The sequence below is a fragment of the Papio anubis genome, chromosome 13, assembly GCF_008728515.1.
Source record: "Papio anubis isolate 15944 chromosome 13, Panubis1.0, whole genome shotgun sequence".
In the NCBI taxonomy this organism is placed as follows: domain Eukaryota; kingdom Metazoa; phylum Chordata; class Mammalia; order Primates; family Cercopithecidae; genus Papio; species Papio anubis.
Genome location: NC_044988.1, coordinates 27,957,075 through 27,974,617, shown reverse-complemented (window position 1 = coordinate 27,974,617; position 17,543 = coordinate 27,957,075). Strand labels below are relative to the sequence as shown.

At 45.1% G+C, this 17,543-nt stretch overlaps 1 protein-coding gene across 1 annotated transcript in view; it reads left to right on the top strand.

Moving 5' to 3' along the window:
- The window catches only part of FAM189A2 (family with sequence similarity 189 member A2), a 64,046-nt gene extending 47,659 nt beyond the window's left edge, over window positions 1–16,387 (top strand). Inside the window, exons 5-11 of the mRNA XM_003911787.4 lie at window positions 1,144–1,251; window positions 1,371–1,504; window positions 7,259–7,388; window positions 7,576–7,654; window positions 9,417–9,569; window positions 12,104–12,396; window positions 15,529–16,387. Coding sequence (XP_003911836.4) covers window positions 1,144–1,251; window positions 1,371–1,504; window positions 7,259–7,388; window positions 7,576–7,654; window positions 9,417–9,569; window positions 12,104–12,396; window positions 15,529–15,732 — 1,101 coding nt within the window. The 3' untranslated portion in view covers window positions 15,733–16,387. The remainder of the gene's footprint in view (window positions 1–1,143; window positions 1,252–1,370; window positions 1,505–7,258; window positions 7,389–7,575; window positions 7,655–9,416; window positions 9,570–12,103; window positions 12,397–15,528) is intronic.
- Window positions 16,388–17,543: the final 1,156 nt, after the last annotated feature.

Genomic DNA, 17,543 nt, shown 5'->3' with positions numbered 1-17,543 from the left:
TTTAAGTTGCACACTCATGTGTCATTGTTCTGATGCTCATTTGTTTGCTTATGTGGGTCATATGCACCACTGAGTACTACCAGTCTGCAACACATAGACTAAGGAGAGAGATTGGCCAGAAAATATGGGGGAATTGAAGCACCTTAGCTCTTGTTTAATAAGCAACAACTATAATAAGCAAAAGAGATTAAACAAACGGATGATCCCAGTTGAAGAGAAGTACAAAATTAGCCTTCATCAGGGAGTTGCATAAAATTTGTGCCCTGACTTAAGGAACATTAGCTCAGTGAGTGACAGCATCGGCTGGTGAACCCTGAGGCATGGCTTTTAGAGAATCCACTTCCACCGGTTTTCTTTAGATATTTGTTTTGGGTTTCATTTTGGTGGGGAGGAAGAGTCTCCAAGCAAAGAGAGAACTGTTCCAAGCTACCAGCTCTGGGTTGTGTGGGATGTAGAAATGGCCTGCTTTCCATGGCTTCTGCATTTTCGGTAGCTGAGTCACCCCCAAACTTTCGGAGCCAGGACTTAGCTTGGGGAAAGCCCCACTAAAGGAGCCAGGACTGTACCAACAGAAGTGTTTGGAATGGCTTTTGCTATTTTGAGATGTGTGTTTAGTGGAGAGAAGTCCTATTTCCACTCTGGCTGGGCCGGCCCCTGCAGCGTCGTCGTCGTGTGCATGGGGCCGCACAGCCAATTGCTCTTGAAATAGAATCAGTGGCCACAAATTAAGCAGTGCGCTGTGCGGGTGGGAGGCTGTGGGAGGCAGGAGGCTGGGAATTGCTATCCGTGGGGAAATCAGCCTCAGAAGAGAAACTCACTGCTCTCCTGGAAGGAGTGTTTCCTGACAGTATTCTGATGCTTGCAAAAAGAACTACTGTCATACCAGGGCGTTCTGTGACCGGGAGCTTCTAAGAAAAGTTTTTGGAATTAAGAAGTGAGCATTAATGCATGAGGGTCATAATAATAGCCAGCATTTATGTGGGTGCTTTCCACGAGCCAGACACCACCTGAATCCTTTACATGCAGCCTCTCCTGAGAATTGTCTTATGGAGGCAGCGTTGTTATTATTTTTAAGATTTTCTACATGATATTCTGGTGATGTGTGTTGAAGGACTTAGTGGTGCCCTTGTTTCCTTGCCCCAGAAAGTCCTCTTTGCCCTGTGTGCCTTGAATGCCCTGACCACCACCGTCTGCTTGGTGGCCGCCGCCCTCCGCTACCTCCAGATATTCGCAACCAGGAGATCCTGCATCGTAAGTCATGGCCATGTTTCCGCTGAGCCAGCCCATGGACCCCTTCGTGTCCTCCACTGCCTCTCTCCCCGTGCCTTTGTAATGAAGACTCTTCACTAACCGAGCTGCTGTTTAATTAGGATGAATCCCAGATTTCTGCTGAAGAAGTGGAGGATCATGGACGCATCCCGGACCCTGATGATTTTGTGCCGCCTGTGCCTCCCCCTTCCTATTTTGCCACATTTTACTCGTGCACACCCCGGATGAACCGCAGGTATCGTTCCTGAGTTCCCCTGCAGTCTGAGTGGGGAGCTGTAGGTTCTGAAGACTGAAGTGTCTCCAGAACTCACAGCATGAGATCTCACTTTGCTTTGAAAAAGAAAAAGAAAAATTGTTCCTGACTTAAGGAACGTTAGCCCATTGAGTGACAAAATCAGCTAGTGAACCCTGAGGTATGGCTTTCAGAGAGTCCACCTCTGCCAGCCTTCTTTAGAAAACTGAAAAACAATTGTGCTGTTTTTCAGGGGTTTCTATTCTCTCTGTCACTCTCTGTTTTCTGTCTTACTTTGTCTGTCTCTTTTTGTCTGATAAAACAGATGAATCCAAAGAAAAGTTAAACTTTGACCTAAAGGTAGACATTTTCAAGTTCAATTAGCTTTCTAAGGGAAACTGACACTCAGGGAGATAACAGCTGTAATTTGACATGATTTAGAGTCACTGTTGCCTTGGAAACACTCCCAGTTAGGCCAAATCGATGTTTCATTGTAATACCATCAGCAGGTCTCAACAATCATGAAATTCTTCCTAGCCATTAAAAAGAGATTAATTATTAATTGTCTTTCCCTGGTCTAGAAAAAATAGATACTGAACTTATTTTCCTTTTCAAATTTCAAACTCAAAATTTTGACCTTCTTAAATATCAAGGATTTTTATTGGTACATTGAAATGCCATATACATTTGTCTGATTGTTAGCAACTTCTAGAAACAAATCTTTTTTTAAAAGAATGACTTCATTTATTCATTCAACAAACAGAATCCTCTGTGCTGGGTTACTGGAATTCAAAATGAGCTAGACCTGCTTCCTCTACCATTAAGGAGCTCACAGTCTAGGTCATTAAAATGTGTTGGAAGGATCACAGTAGTATTCAAAAGAGGGACTTTGGGTGCACAGAGAAGGTCCACCTCACCCAGAGTGGCGAGGCAGTCAGAGGTGGCTTCCTGGAAGAAGTGACGTTAAGCTGAGTTTAAAGGATAAGCAAACCTCTGCTGAACTTTCTGAAAGAGAATCTCTCAATTCCACGAAAATACTAGTGTCTTTGGCTTCATATTCAGAGGGCCAGAAATTTCTATTTTTTTAATCCCTGTAGTACATGTAGAGACTTATCAAACCAACTTGGTGCTGAGCTTGAGGTTTTTAGAGAAGTATTTTCTAATGTCCAGGGTGACTGTATGTGACTTTGAGATGGGTCACCAGTGGCGCTGCCACCCACACTATTAGTGTTCTTTTCAGTGACTTAGCTGCTGACTCGTCCCTTAGAGTTATACCTGAACCCTACCTCTATACCCTCCCCAGCTCACTTGCCCAGGCAGCGGCAGAGATGACCGCAAAGCTGGAGGGGGTGTCAGCTGGGTGACAGGTGGCTTGGGCTAGGCCTGTGGGACAGCTTGACCTCTCTGGTGTTCAGGGAGTGGCCTCTACTGGAATTTCACAGCCCCAGGGGCTGGGATGACTTCCCTAATCTTTCAGGAAATGAGCCAAGAATGACAGAGGATGAAGAGATACAGCAGCAAAACACATGTTCTTTCTGTACCTGAGGACACATTTGCGAAAATCTTAGCACCATCTCAGGCTGTCTGTAGAGGGTACATTGGAGGATAATAAAAATGACAGATATTTCTTGGTGGGGATGAGAAATACCCTCTCCAATAAGAGGAATTCTTTGACGCTGAGGTTGCAGATGAGCACTCTGTTGACCTAGGAGGAGGCAACAGACAGATTTAGTTTCTGCAGTGGCAGAAGGGGAAAGTGACTCATGTGGGTTTAGGAGCTGAGCCATCCAGCAGTGTGCTCTGAGCACTCCCGACCTTCCTGTCTCCTCGCTTTCCTTTCTCTTCTCTGCTTCACTGTAATAGTGCTCATCACTGCAGATATTTCCATTCTTCAAGATCTAGGTAAATCCTCGGATTTGTCTCTCTGAGTCTTGAGACAACCTCTGGCCAAATCTAGCTTGGAAGAAAACAGACAAGCTTCTCATCAAGGGCTTTATCATTCAGAACTTTCTAGAAAGAAGGCAGAAGGAGGGAGTTAAATCTAAACAGTCTTGTGAGAAAGAAGACATTGCCCAATCTAAAATGTGCCCAGAGCCCTATAATCATATTGCCAGTGGGCAAACACCTTAATTTTTGGAAATTTTACCAATATCAGAGTGCAGTCCACGTTCCTTTTCAAAAGGGCTGAATTTATTCACATTTAAATACATGTCCTATCAAAAATATTTTAAAATGTGACCAACTTTGCTAGATTCACAGTATAAATCAACTTTATAGACACTAATGGTTTAACCTCAGCTGGTAATTTTCTTTCTCATAAGCAGGCAGGCAAGAATATTCACGAATGTTTTTGTTACTATTTCTACGATCAGTTTTATCCAGAGTTTTCACACAACAGAGGCTCCCCATTTCCTGTAAGGTATTATGACTCTCAGAAGAGGTTGATTTAACTTCTATAAATACAACCACTTCATGCGTTAGCATCTCCTTGAGAAAAGGCTTCTCGAGTTACTGTCATAAACGGAAGCCTGACTGCAGTTGAGGTTTCTGTCCAAAGATGGATTCGCTATTTTGTGAATTGATTTGTGATACAGGAGGGGGCCGTGCACCCCACCTCCACTACTCCGGGGTGCCTTTCTTCTCAGAAGTTGGCTTGAGCCAGGAATCAAGGAGTCTCCAACCTATTTCTTGAACATGGACCTGGTTTTTACTCTGGGGATGTACCCTATTAAAGAAAACTGAAGACTGAGGGGGTCTTGGGCATTGACATGGTTGACATGGGCATTTCTTAAAGCAGAGCCCCCACAAAACCCTACTCATTTCCTTTCCTAAGAATTTCCAAATCCAAATTCAAGCGGAGTCCGGCAATGCTGGGGTTGAGTCTGTGCTCAGCTCTAGAGAGGGGGCGGGAGGGCCCTTCCCTGTCTCCCACTCCGCGAGCAGCAACCCTGTACCCAGTCACAGGGCACAGTTTTCCAGTACAGGAGGAGGAGGATTCTCTGGTCAACGGTGTATTCGCTGCTGCATTCCCTCTGAGTAAGTCTTCAGGGCCTATTTGTAGCCTGAAAGCAGAACATGCTTTGCATTTCCGTCTTCAGTGCTCCTGAGCCTGCACCAGTGAAGGCTTCCTGGGGACTTGGTGATGAATTCGAAAGAGCCCAGGCTCTAGAGTCTCTGCAGAGGGTGACCCAGGATGAGTCTCTCACCATTTCTGAGCCTCAGTTTCCTCATTCACCTTCGTTGTCATGTGGCTGCGGGGAGTATTGTTATGAGATAATGGACCTAAGAAGCTTTCTGAAAAGAGCATCTTAGACTGGGCTTTCCCAGTGTTAGTTCTGGGTTTTAAAATGCTCTCAGTATGTGTCCTGCTCTTAAGAAACACTTAGCTCTTAACCTTAGCCTGACCTTATTAGGCAACTGTCTTCTGAAGACCCTCATTCTTAATAAAAATTTGATCAACTTTCCCAGTAGAACAGGGCTTTAATTTCAATCACCGTTATCCATTTGCTTTTGCAATGGTGCTCCATCTTGGCGGTGTATTAGAATCCCCTAGGAGCGCTGACAACGGGCAGATTCCTGGGCCCCACCATAGGCGATGAGAGCAGAATTTCTAGAAGTGAGGCCTGGGCCATCCAGAGTTTTAGAACCTCCCAAGGTGATTCTACCCACCTTGCCAGGACTGAGAGCCATGGGGATCTGGGGAAAGAAACAGTAGTCAAAAAACACACAAAAAACAACCTGCCAGTATGAGCAGACCCATTTCCCTCCACAGACCCTCGTTAACACAAACGAGGTAAAACAAGCAATTGCTTAATTGGAAAGGAACTTTTCTTCTATGTCAACTCTAGCAGCATCTTCCTTCAAAGTGAGGCTTTTATGGGCATTATCAAAACTACCATAGAAGCTGTTTATTTTGTGGTCAACTTGGATAAAGTATGCCCCCTCTTTCTCAAGCTATTCTTCTGGAAGAAATTCTACAATAGTTTAGGATCTAAAACAGGGCCTGTTCCTCTGACCTCTTGGCTCTCAGCAAGCCCTCCTCTCTCTCTGGACACATAGGTACCCATTGTGTTGGGACTGCCAAACAGGGACCATCAGAGCTAAGAAACAGGTAACAAAGCTGGGGATAGAAACTTTCCAGGCAGGGGACACAGCAGCAAAGAAATACAGGTGTCATTTGTTGGAGAGAAAAAGTCAAGTGTTTGTAAGTGCTAGGAAGATGGCTTATGGGGGCTATGCTCATTAAAGATGGAAGGCTGGCCCTCTAGAGAGGATAGAAGTCCATAGGTCTCATTGATGAAAACAAATTGCACTGTTCATTTGCCAGGAAAGAATCTTCACTCTTAGATCCAAGAAGGGTCTATAGTTCTTAAACAGTTAGTTCTTAAACACTCAGCACATATAGTTCTTAAACAGTTTCGGTGGAGTATGGGAGTTGGAATGAAGCCTGTTGGCAAGTCCTGCTCTAAGGGGAGAATCTCTCTTTCTTGATAACTTTGCTAGGACCCCTCCCCCACGAAGGGACCCTTTGTGCTAGTGCCTCGCATTCAACTGGAGGCTTGACATGTTGCGTGCTGAACCTGCAAACATCTCCACGTCAGGCGTTAGCACATCACCTTCTGCCTTCCCTTTCAGGTCAAGCAAGGGATGAGAGCCTTGCTTATGAACAGACAAATATAGGTGAAAATGAGGGAGTGCATGCTCATCTTTTCACTCAGGTTGCAGAGTCTCGTTCTTCTCAGTCCCAGAATTCCAGAAGTTTTATTGTTAGGAAGAAAGAAGATGACATCCTTTTCAAATGTTTTCTTCCACCAATCACATTTTGTACATGGCCACAAAGAATAAAATGAAACAACTATAAATTCAGAGAACACCGCTCCCCAAAAGGCAGTGCCTGCAAGCAACTAGCCCCAGAATCTGTTTACTCATCCATTTCTTTTAGCTTTTTAAAATCCTGTTTTTGTATTTCAAGAACAAACTTTTGCTGGTTTTTTTTTTTTTTTTTTTTTTTTTTCATTCTTTGATACTCCATAGCAGAATACAGGTTTTCTGGCTTTTATATGTATTTTATAAATTATTTTAAAACTTAGGTTCATCATTATCTAGATCATCTAGCACCTTGGGCAGAGATTTGTGGAATTTTCTATCAACACTAGTGAGAAATCTTGTGGAGGATTTTGCTATTATTTTGAATTTTGCTGTTGATGGTTCTTTACCCACAGGACAAAAACAAGAGCCATGTAGAATGTAAGAAATAATTGAATTTTCCTGAATCCTTACTTGTTTTTTAAATTGAGGTGAAACTCATATAAAATGAAATTAACCAAAGTATATGATTCAGTAGCATTTAGTACATTCAAATTATTTTGTAACCATCACCTTTATCTAGTTCCAAAGCATTTTCAATACTTCAAGGAGGCCCCATACCCCTCAAACAGTCACTCCCCATTCCCTTCTCCCCCATCCCCTGGCAACCACTCATCTGCTCTGTGTCTCTATGGATTATTTGCTTTTGACTGATGGGTTTAAAAGGAATGATGGGGTTGCATTTTATACACTGTCACTTGCTTAAGGAACTCTGGCCACTTCGTCAGAGAGCAGCTTCTATTATTCTCCCTCTCCTGGCCAAGCAGACCATGGTACGGAGAGGTGAGTGGTTTTGCCCACGGTTTAGAGTGAAGCCAATATCCAGGCATCACTGCAGTCACGTGTCCAGTCTGTAGCATGTGCTTTCTGACGCCGAGTTCCTTTTCCTAGGATGGTTGGTCCTGATGTTATTCCCCTGCCACACATCTACGGAGCTCGAATCAAAGGTGTGGAAGTGTTCTGTCCTCTGGATCCCCCGCCGCCGTATGAAGCTGTGGTGAGCCAGATGGACCAGGAGCAGGTACTGTCTGTCCCACATCTCTCTAAGCACATTGACTGCAAGTGGGAAACACAGCATCTCCCCAACCCCTGCCCCCAGAGAACAGCAGGGAGACCGGGCCCCACACATCTTTTTAAGGAGTTAACTGGGTCTGATGAGCGGTGAGTTAAACATCAACAAAATAACCCTCTTTTTTTCTGTGATGCAGGGATCTTCATTCCAAATGGCAGAAAGATCAGAAGCTGCTGTGATCCCACTGGATCCGGGCTGCACACAAGTGACTCAAGGTAATAGATACACTGTGACATGATTCATGATGAAATAGGTTGTGCAAGGTGGCTAATCTCTGTAATCCCAGCACTTTGGGAGGCCGAGGTGGGAGGATCACATGAGGCCAGGAGTTTGAGGCTAGCCTGCACAACATGGAGAGACCCTGTTTCTACAAACGAATAATAATAATAATATAATAATAATAATAATAATGATCTTGTCTGGTATTGTGCTGCAGGGCAGATATTCTCGGAGCAAATAGTTCAAGCTCTACCTTTTTCTCCAGGTGCAAAAATGCCGTCAACTATTAGGGCTTATAAATGGGAGAAAATACGTGAGCTGAAAAAAGATATCCTTAGACATTTTTATGAACCAGACTATTCTCAGGAACCGTGAAATAGGTTACAGCGTTTGATTTGATATTCCTGTGTTTTCTGATCTATAATTTTCTTCCTCCTTTTAAAATTAGCTAGACTTTTGGCAGGGGGAAAAAGTTTCCTCTATTGCAGGGTGATTTGCAGTGAGATTGTGCTGTGTCATTTATAACCTAGGGCCCAGGTCCTGCTGCCTGAGCAGTTAGTGAATTCTGGTTTTCAGTACTACAGTAAGTACTAGAGTCAGTTTACATTTATCCTTGTAATTTAAGGGAACATTGTTATGGCCTTCTGTCTTTGGGGAGGTTTTAAGTGGCCCAGAAAATTGTCCAGCAGGACAAAATCGCAAATGGCAATAAATAATGGATCAACTCTTAGCAATTTTAGATGAAGCTAATTTTTCAGCAGTACTATGTGTAATGTAATACTTTGTGTTCTGTTCACCTTCCATCCTAAGTAGAATTATGAAGCAGTGTTCTGTCTCCTAAGTATGTTCATAATTTTTCATTTTTTATTTTTTAACTTTATTTTTATTTGTATTTATTTATTTTTTCTGAGACAGAGTTTCGCTCCTTTTGCCCAGGGTGGAGTGAAATGGCACAATCTCAGCTCACTGCAACCTCCGCCTCCTGGGTTCAAGTGATTCTCCTGCCTCGGCCTCCTGAGTAGCTGGAACTACAGGCGCCCGCCACCATGCCCAGCTAATTTTTGTATTTTTAGTAGAGACGGGATTTTGCCATGTTGGCCAGGCTGGTCTCGAACTCCTGCCTCAGGTGATCTGCCCGCCTCGGCCTCCCAAAGTGCTGGGATTCCAGGCATGAGACACTGTGCCCAGCGAATTGTTCCATTTTGAAAAGTTTCCCGAATTGCAACTCAGGCTCACGAATGATGCAATTTTATTTTTATGAGCATAAATTATCCAGTTCCCGCGGGGTTTTACGGATTTGTTTAGTGGACACTTGACTCTCTAACTCAGTCTTCTGGGAGTTCTGCAGCCCACAGAGCAGCCACCTCACCTGTGCAGGTATTACTTTCCCAGAACCAGGCTCATCCTGATAGGTCAGGGTGCTTCTCCGTACTGCCCCAGGATGCTTCCCTGGAGATGAGTCTAAGCACCTTTGGGAAAAACAGCCTGACATTTTGGCATGGCTCCTTTATTTTGCTGTTGGATGTAAATTTTTCTGTTTGTTTGTTTTAGGTGTGGAGGGGTGGTTTGGAAAGGCAACTTTTCCCATAGCGCAGTGATATAAAAACCTACTGGGCCAGCAGCCTGAGTAAATGTTATTAACTGCGTTACCCTTGCCCGGGCAGGTTCAGGCTCACAGGTGTTTCCTGCGCATTTTGAGGACTACAGCTGGTGAAATAATTTATGTTTCGCCTCTTTTTTTTTCTTTTTTTTAATCAGGTGGGGCCATTCCTAACATACCTGCAGAAGAAAACGCATCCATGTCAACTCCCAGTTCAACCCTGGTGCGTCCTGTGAGAAGCCGGAGAGCCCTCCCACCCCTGAGGACGAGGTCAAAGAGTGACCCTGTGCTCCATCATTCCGAGGACAGAGGTGACGTCATTCCCCAAGCTCTGCGCGGGGCTCTGTGCTTATTTGCTTAAAGGAGCCAGGTGAAGGCGGGTGGCTCTGGCCAGCTCAAGACCCTGCAGTTTAAGTGGTCATTTGAAGGCGTTTATGAGGTCTTGGGAAAGTAAAATATTCTACGTCCATGTTAGGATTATATATCTACCATGTCTTTTAAGGATGGTAGGGGCTGGGCGCAGTGGCTCACATCTATAATCCCAGCACTTTGAGAGGCCGAGGCGAGTGGATCACGAGGTCAGGAGATCGAGACCATCCTGGCTAACACAGTGAAACCCTGTCTCTACTAAAAATACAAAAAATTAGCCGGGCACAGTGGCAGGCGCCTGTAGTCCCAGCTGCTCGGGAGGCTGAGGCAGGAGAATGGCGTGAACCCGGGAGGCGGAGCTTGCAGTGAGCCGAGATTGCGCCATTGCCCTCTGGCCTGGGCAACAAAGTGAGACTCCCGTATCAAAAAAAAAAAAAAAAAAAAGATGGTAGGGTTTTTTTTTGTTTTTTGTTTTTTAAGTCATTGTCATCAAAAGAATTTGGTTGTACATGATACTATGCTAGGTATTACATGAAGACAGTTATGCACATCTAGTTCTGACTTCTAGATGCTGCAATCCTATGGGAATATGCATTGTCTTAAAAAAAGTCAAAAAGATTTTTGTATACTCCCTCTTTTATAATTTGTTATATATTTAATATGTATGAGTAGATGATTAAATTATTGAAATCTGACCTTGTTTTTAGAACTTTGGATAGAATGAAATACACACACCCACACACTTCACCTCTCTCTCTGTGTTAAGTTTGTTTGTGTATAGCTGTTACCTGAATAATTAAAAATTAAAATGACAACACTGTTTTTCCTGAATATATGAATACCTGAACATCTCCAAATATCTCTTCATTGTAGAAAATTATAAAAAATAAAGAAACTAAAGGAAGAAAATTAAAACCTCCTGTAACTCCACCAGCACCACCTTCTTCCTGTGAAGTAGTCTAGCAGAGTTGACCTCTGCTCCTCTAAAACACCTATGCAAATAAAACTTTGATAATCCTCCACCCTGCTCTCTCCAGGGTCCTGTCTTGAGCCCTTGCAGTCTCGGTTCTGCCTGTCTGACAGTGTGTGTTATTTGCCACAGCTCTGGACTGACCATGTTCGAGCCAGAGAGAACATTCCTCTTGTCTCTACAGCAGCTTCTGAGTGGAGAGGAAATCCTGCCGCCTGGTACTGAGCGTGTCTCTGAAGCACAGTGGCCGGGCAGCCTGGCTTCTGATTCCCAAGACCTGCCTTCACTGTGGGTCTCCTACACCCTACCTGGCAAGTTGAGGACTCCAGCCTCAACGGGAACTTAGCTGTTTTGCACAGCTTAGGGAAATCTTTCTGGAACCCCTTCTCATTCTGCAGACCTGCAGGGGTGAAGACAGCAGCTGCTGGAGCCCTCCATTGTGGAAGGTGCCAGGTTGCCTTCAAGTGGAAGAGTGGAGACACTGACTCTGTCCTCACACATGAGTGTCTTTGGCGAGTGCTTCTGGAAGACTCTTGCTCTCTGTGACATGCATATGGCTGCCTGAGAGGACAGTCTTGAATCCTGGTTTAGAGCTCCCTGTGCCTGCCTTTCTCCAGAGGAAAAGGAGTGCTCCCCTTCTTCCACCTGCTCTCTCGCCCCCTGCTTCTTGTCTTCTTTGAATTTCTAAATTTCTGCTTATCAGGCCTTCATAGACTGATGCCAGTGTTGTGTATGCTGAAGGCTGCGGGCTGGCTTCTGGACACATAATGACCAGATCTGAGTTTTGCTTCACCCACTTCAAAGTGCAGAAGCATTCTGCTGGTCTTTACACCCTTGCTGATGTAGGTAGCCATGGAAATTAGAGCCTGCGATGGATTTCCCAGGCCCTGTGTTGACTTCCAGCATGATGTGTACTTTTTCTGCATCTAAATTTCTCTTTCTGTAATAGCTATAGATCTACCTCATATCCATGGTGTGAGCATCGATAGCAAAAGTCAGTACAATGTCCTTGAGGACGTTTGGGACAAAGGTATAGTCAAAGTGATCAGAGCATTACATTCATCTGACAAGTCTTGTCTCTTCAGCCCTTTCCTCTCTTAATTGACTACTTCATCCTTGCTCCTTGGAACATCCTTTCATGGGTCAGCCACATTTTTCCTGCTTGGCCCATCCATGCCCATCTGTTTGTCATACCCCATGAAACTTAACTTCATTATGGTTTGCATTCTGGATTCTCCTCTCCACCATCTGGCTTTACCTTGCGGGTGATGTCACATGGCACGATGACATGTTTTGGGCCATATCCTATTGGAACCGGACATCAGGGAATAACCTTGTGTCATAATTGTTTTCCCCCCTTCTGCAAGATGAAAAGCAGGATGTGCATGGCTATCAGCATTTGTCAGATGCTTTCCATGTTGAGTTTTGTGGTCTGTGCTTTCAGGTACGGGCATGTGTTCAAAAGGGGTTGGCCAATGGGTTCGCGTTGTTTGTTTCTGCCCACAGCTGCCCCAGTGCTCAGCTGTGAAGCTGCGACACAGACTGAAAGGAGACTGGATCTGGCTGCGGTGACTCTGAGGAGAGGCTTGAGATCGAGGGCTTCGCGATGCAGACCGCGGTCTTTGATAGATTACAAATCCTACCTGGACACCAAGCTGCTGGTGGCAAGGTTCCTGGAGCAGTCCTCCTGTACCATGACCCCAGACATCCATGAACTTGTAGAAAACATTAAATCTGTTTTGAAGTCTGATGAGGAGCACATGGAGGAAGCCATCACAAGTGCCAGTTTCCTAGAACAGGTAGTTCTATTATTAATCTCAGATGTGAATCAGATAACTCATTTTTATAGCAGCTAAAGTGGCTTCTCTGTTTTCCTGCCCAAGGCAGAGTAAATTCATGGTCACAGTCTTCAGGGAAATGGGGTTGGGAGGTCAGGGGAGGGAGAGAGAGAGAGGAAGCCGTGGAGCTTTCAAGTGTGGTAACTTTCCCACGTCATTCTTGGCTCAAGGGAAGAGAATCCAGTTTTCCTGGGATGTGGAAGCATGTCTGCAAAAAGAAAAGAGTGCATGCCAGGAATAAAAGCGGAGGATATGGACAATGGGGAGTGCATTCAACATTTGATTTCCTGAATTGAAGGTTTCCTTTGATAAGGCATGTTTTCTCAGCCCTTTGAAAATGATGACCTAGGTGAATTTTAATATTGACAAGATTCTAAGAGGCTGTTCACATTCCCATGAAATGTTTGGCAAGATAAGCCAACAGGTCCTGAGGGAATAAACACCTTTCTTCTTATAGATTAAAAAATACAAGGCAATCCCCGAAACTGAAGCCACTTGGAGAAAAGACAGAATTGGGCACGAACATAATCCAGTTGGGTCTCAGGTTTCTCCTCTTTAAAGTAAAGGGTTGGACTAGGTAGTCTCTATATCTCTATTTCTGAATGAATGCTGTTTCCTTCTGGAAGGAGCCTTCTCTCCACCTTCTTAAAAAGCCATTCCCTTTTAGGTGTTGGCTTCATTGCTGCAGGTAGTGGGGTAGATGCCGTAGACAGCACCCCACAACGGCGTATGGATGTTATGTGACTCTGTGTCTTTGTGCATTAAATGTCCAACAAATACTTCTTCAATTGAAGTGGGCTAATTTCTCAGGGTAATTACCAACTTCAGGATGTAGGTAAATTTTTAATTCAGATTGAGTAAATACCCTTCTCACTTTCCCTTCTGTTCCCCCTTTCTACCTGCTGGCCTCTTCTTACAGAAGCCAGAAGCCAAACTCTCTCCCAGTCCCTCAGGGGATTCAGGGAGAGGAATGATCTGATTCCTTGCATGAAGAGGTACATGAACCACAGACCGTCTTGCGTTTGCACTCTAAAAGAGTGATCAGTTACAATTCCGGGTCAGGCTCTAGTTACTAACCTGTGTGGGGGAAACATTTTACATCCTCGTGTCCCTTAGCTACTCCAGATGTCATTCTCTGTCACCTTCCCTCTCTCTGGCCCCAAGAGCCCAATAAACAGGAGCTGCTTCTGGAAGGCTGCCAAGCTCTGTTGAGCTAAGAGCTGGAGCATTCACCAGGCAGTGGGCCTGGACCTTCTGCAAAGTCTTGCTCCCTGGGAAATAACTCTGGGGAAAAAGAACAAGCACTTATACAGTTCACTAGATGCTATCATCACAAATGGTTGCTAGATCTTTGTGCCCCAGGCAGTTTAAAAGTTCAGGTGCTGAGATTGTTGCGATAGATTTTGGGTCATCTGCAGGGCCTTCCAGGACTGGACCCTAGAGGTGAGGTTTCACAATTCCATACCTTTTCCCAGGCAGAAGGAGGTAAGGACAGCAGAAGGAGACCGGTTATTTCTGACTCTAGCTGGCTTCGCATATTGGAGCTTTTAGATCCATTTTAATTTTCACTGATATCAAAACCACTTGTCCTAACTTACTGTGTAGCACAGTCAACTTCTATGAATGTTGAACTTTTCTTAATCAGGAGACAAGGACAGACCTCAAAGACAGATGTAATTAAGTAGATTGTTAATAAAATTTAATTTCCCATCTTTGGGGGAATAATCTTTTAATGACCTTAAAAGCTCAGAATGGTACAAATGAAACAAAAAGTCATCCAAATGATTGTGCTGTGATGTTAGGTAACAGTAAAGCCCCGAGTTTTCCCCGAGCTGCTGACACTATTACAGGTCAAACAGACATGGCTGTGCAATTTACAAAAAATTGACGGGACAGTTTTCTCCTCTTCAATCCCAGTTGGATGAGGAATTTTTCATATTTTTGCCATTTTTACAGAGTAAGTGATATTATTATATATTCAAAATTATGTTTGTGACACATTGCAAAATAGATTTAACGAAAAGAATCATTCTTAAAGACTTTTTACAAATAAATTGGCCTAGTTTTTATATTGTTTATTAAAGGATTATCAGATCCATTTGAAGCATCATTGGATGGTTTGGGTTGACTTTTTCTCTTTTGAAACAGGGTCTCCATCTGTCACCCAGGCTAAAGTGCAGTGGTGTAGTCATAGCTCCCTGCAACCTTGAAATCCTGGGCTCAGGTGATTTTCCTGCCTCACCCTCTTAGGTAGCTGGGACTACAGGCACACACCACCACGCCCAGCTAAGTTTTCTTATTTTTAGTAGAGACGAGGTCTTGCGATGTTGTCTAGGCTGGTCTAGAACTCCTGGGCTCAAGTGATCCTCCTGCCTCAACCTCCCAGTAGCTGGGACTACAGGCATGAACCACCATGCCCAGCTAATTAAAAAAAAAATTTTTTTTTTTTTTCTGTAGAGATGGAGTCACACTATGTTACTCAGGGTGGTCTCAAACTGCTAGATTGAAGTAATCCACCTGCTTCAGCCTCCCAAAGTGCTGGGATTACAAGTGTGAGCCACTGTGCCTATACTTGGTTGACTTGGTTGACATTTTATAAACCCATCACCTGGTCCCAATCCCATACCAGTGGTTTTTACTTGGATTCTTGTTAAAAATGCAGGTTCTTGAGTCCAGGCTAACTGTTCCCATTGCTATGGGAATTCTGTGGCAATTCAGCAGGGAATTCATGTTTCTGACAATACCCGTCCCTCCCTGACCCAGTAATAATGTTCAGATGCCAGTGAGGATCACTGACTTAGGCTTCAGAGAAATTAGAGAAAAGCTATGAGAAGAATGTTAAAGCAAGAAATTGCAGCGGACAAATCAGTTAAGTGTGGTTTATGGGTCTACAGCGGAAGTGGTAGAACATTTGGAGGATTTGCAAAGAACCCCTGGAATTCCAGATGAGTTCCACATTGGGAAAATGCGTTTTTTTCTTTCTTTTTCAAAGCAATTACACATTAAGATAGGTGGATGGACCTAGGAGGTAGGTCAAAGGGCCACATCTGGTAAAGCTTACTTAACTTCTCCCCACCCTCTCTTTTCCCAAAGATAATGGCCCCATTGCAACCCAGCACATCCAGGGCCCGCACGCTGCCCTCGCGGAGACAGCCTGGCCTGCTGCACCTCCAGAGCTGCGGCGACCTGAGCACCTTCGCACCGGCGGGGAGGCCCCGAGCCGAGAGGAGGTCCCGGCGAGTGGAGGCTGAGCGGCCACACAGCCTCATTGGGGTCATCCGAGAGACTGTCCTGTGAACCCTGGAAGACAGAAGGCCACTCCAAGGGAAAGGATCCACCTCCTCTCTGCCATTTCCTGCCTGGGAGCTGGGTCCCCCTCAAAAAAAGGAGCACTCTGGAGGACACGTTTTCCCACCTGTTGGCTCCCGTGTCTGCTGACCGAGGACATTCAGGAGTAAATGCACAGGTCGGTCCAGGCCCGTCTGGGTTTGGGATGCACCGCGTTGGAGGTTATGAAAGCGTTGATCCTCTCCTTCCCCTGCTGGGCCTCGTGGCATTCCCAAGGGTCACATGCCCTGGCACGGGCAGAAACTGGGCTAATGATTCTTTGCCCGCCTCACCCCTCGCGTCTCTCTTTGTTGCTAAGTTCTTTCCCTCTTGGAAGGACAGATCTGCCTGATCGCTATTTATAGCTGCCTGTGGCCTTTCACTGCTCTGTGAATTGGCAGGAAATAAGGCGATTAACCCTATGTGTCCACAAGCCTCAAGCCTTGTTTCAGGTCACCCTCAAATCACACTCTCTTTAGGCAAAACCAGAAACTTTTTAAGTGACAAATTTTAATGCCAGACATTTAAGGAGAGGATTATTGTTGATTCCATTTACTCATGCTTGCAAAACTAGACACCCCTAAGGCAGAACTGAGAATAAAAATGTTTACTTTGGGCCACTGGGCTTGATGTGTAATATTTGTTTACACTTAAGTAGCCAGGCCTTACCGTACAGAGGGCTGGGAACTTGGAACTGTGGTGGTCAGGCTCACTGGGCAGGCCACTGAACCGGTTTAATTTATAAAGCACCTAAAACCCGTGGATAACGTGTCCTTCATTCCTTCAGCAAGCGCTTGGCTGGATGGCTTCATGGAGCTGCCTTCTCGTGAGATCATGAACAATAAATCAATGAAGTAATTACAGATTCAGGATTATTGCTGAAAAAGAGCAGTAGGTGGTTAGAGGGGCTTCTTCGAGAAAATGACACTTGAGCTGAGTCATGACTTAGCGGGTCAGGGAATAATGTTCCAGGTAGAGAGAGGTGAAGAACAGCAGAGGCCACTGTGACCACAGCCCCGAGTCAGGGCCGCGGTGGGCAGTAGCTGCGCAGGCTGCCTGCTGTGCTAGCAATGAGATACTGTTAAGGAGTTTTCATCAGGAGAGTGATGGATGTCAGCATATTTTCAAAAGATCACCACGCTGCATGGAGAATAGTTTGGGCCAGACACGAGTGGAGGTGAGGAGCTGAGTAAAGAGGTTACATAGGAAATGGAGTACTGCTTCTTGCTGGGCACTGCCTGTGCACCAGCTACTATGCTAAGAGCTTTGCACACACTCCTATTTTGTGTTTATGACAGTGTAGGTGGTGGAAGCTGTTATTGTCTGTATTTTACAGGTGTGGAAAATGAGGTTCAGTAATTTGCCCATGGTCTCTCCGTAGCTAAGAGGTGGAGCTGCATTCACACCCAGGCAGTCCAGCTCCAGAAACTGCTCTGTTTCTCAACCTCCCGAACATGAAATGGATTTGCCATTTCATGTTCCTGTGAGAAAGGGCTGTTAAGATTTCTAGCTTGCCTCCCCAGACCACAGATTCCCTGGCTCCAAGCCAACAAACAATGCCAGAGTGGGAACTGTGGTGGGGACAAGGGATGGAGGAAAGGAGGAGAAAGACACTTATGTGGAGGTGCTGAGCTGGGGTGGAAGGGGGCTGTGGAAACAGCCCTGGAAACAGGGGAGAGATGGAGGGCTGTGAACAGGCTGGGGTCTGGCCTCTTGCCTGGGGTCAGCTGTGTTTGGGGAAGAACTACAGTGACATCTCAGAATGACATTTTCTCTGTTCT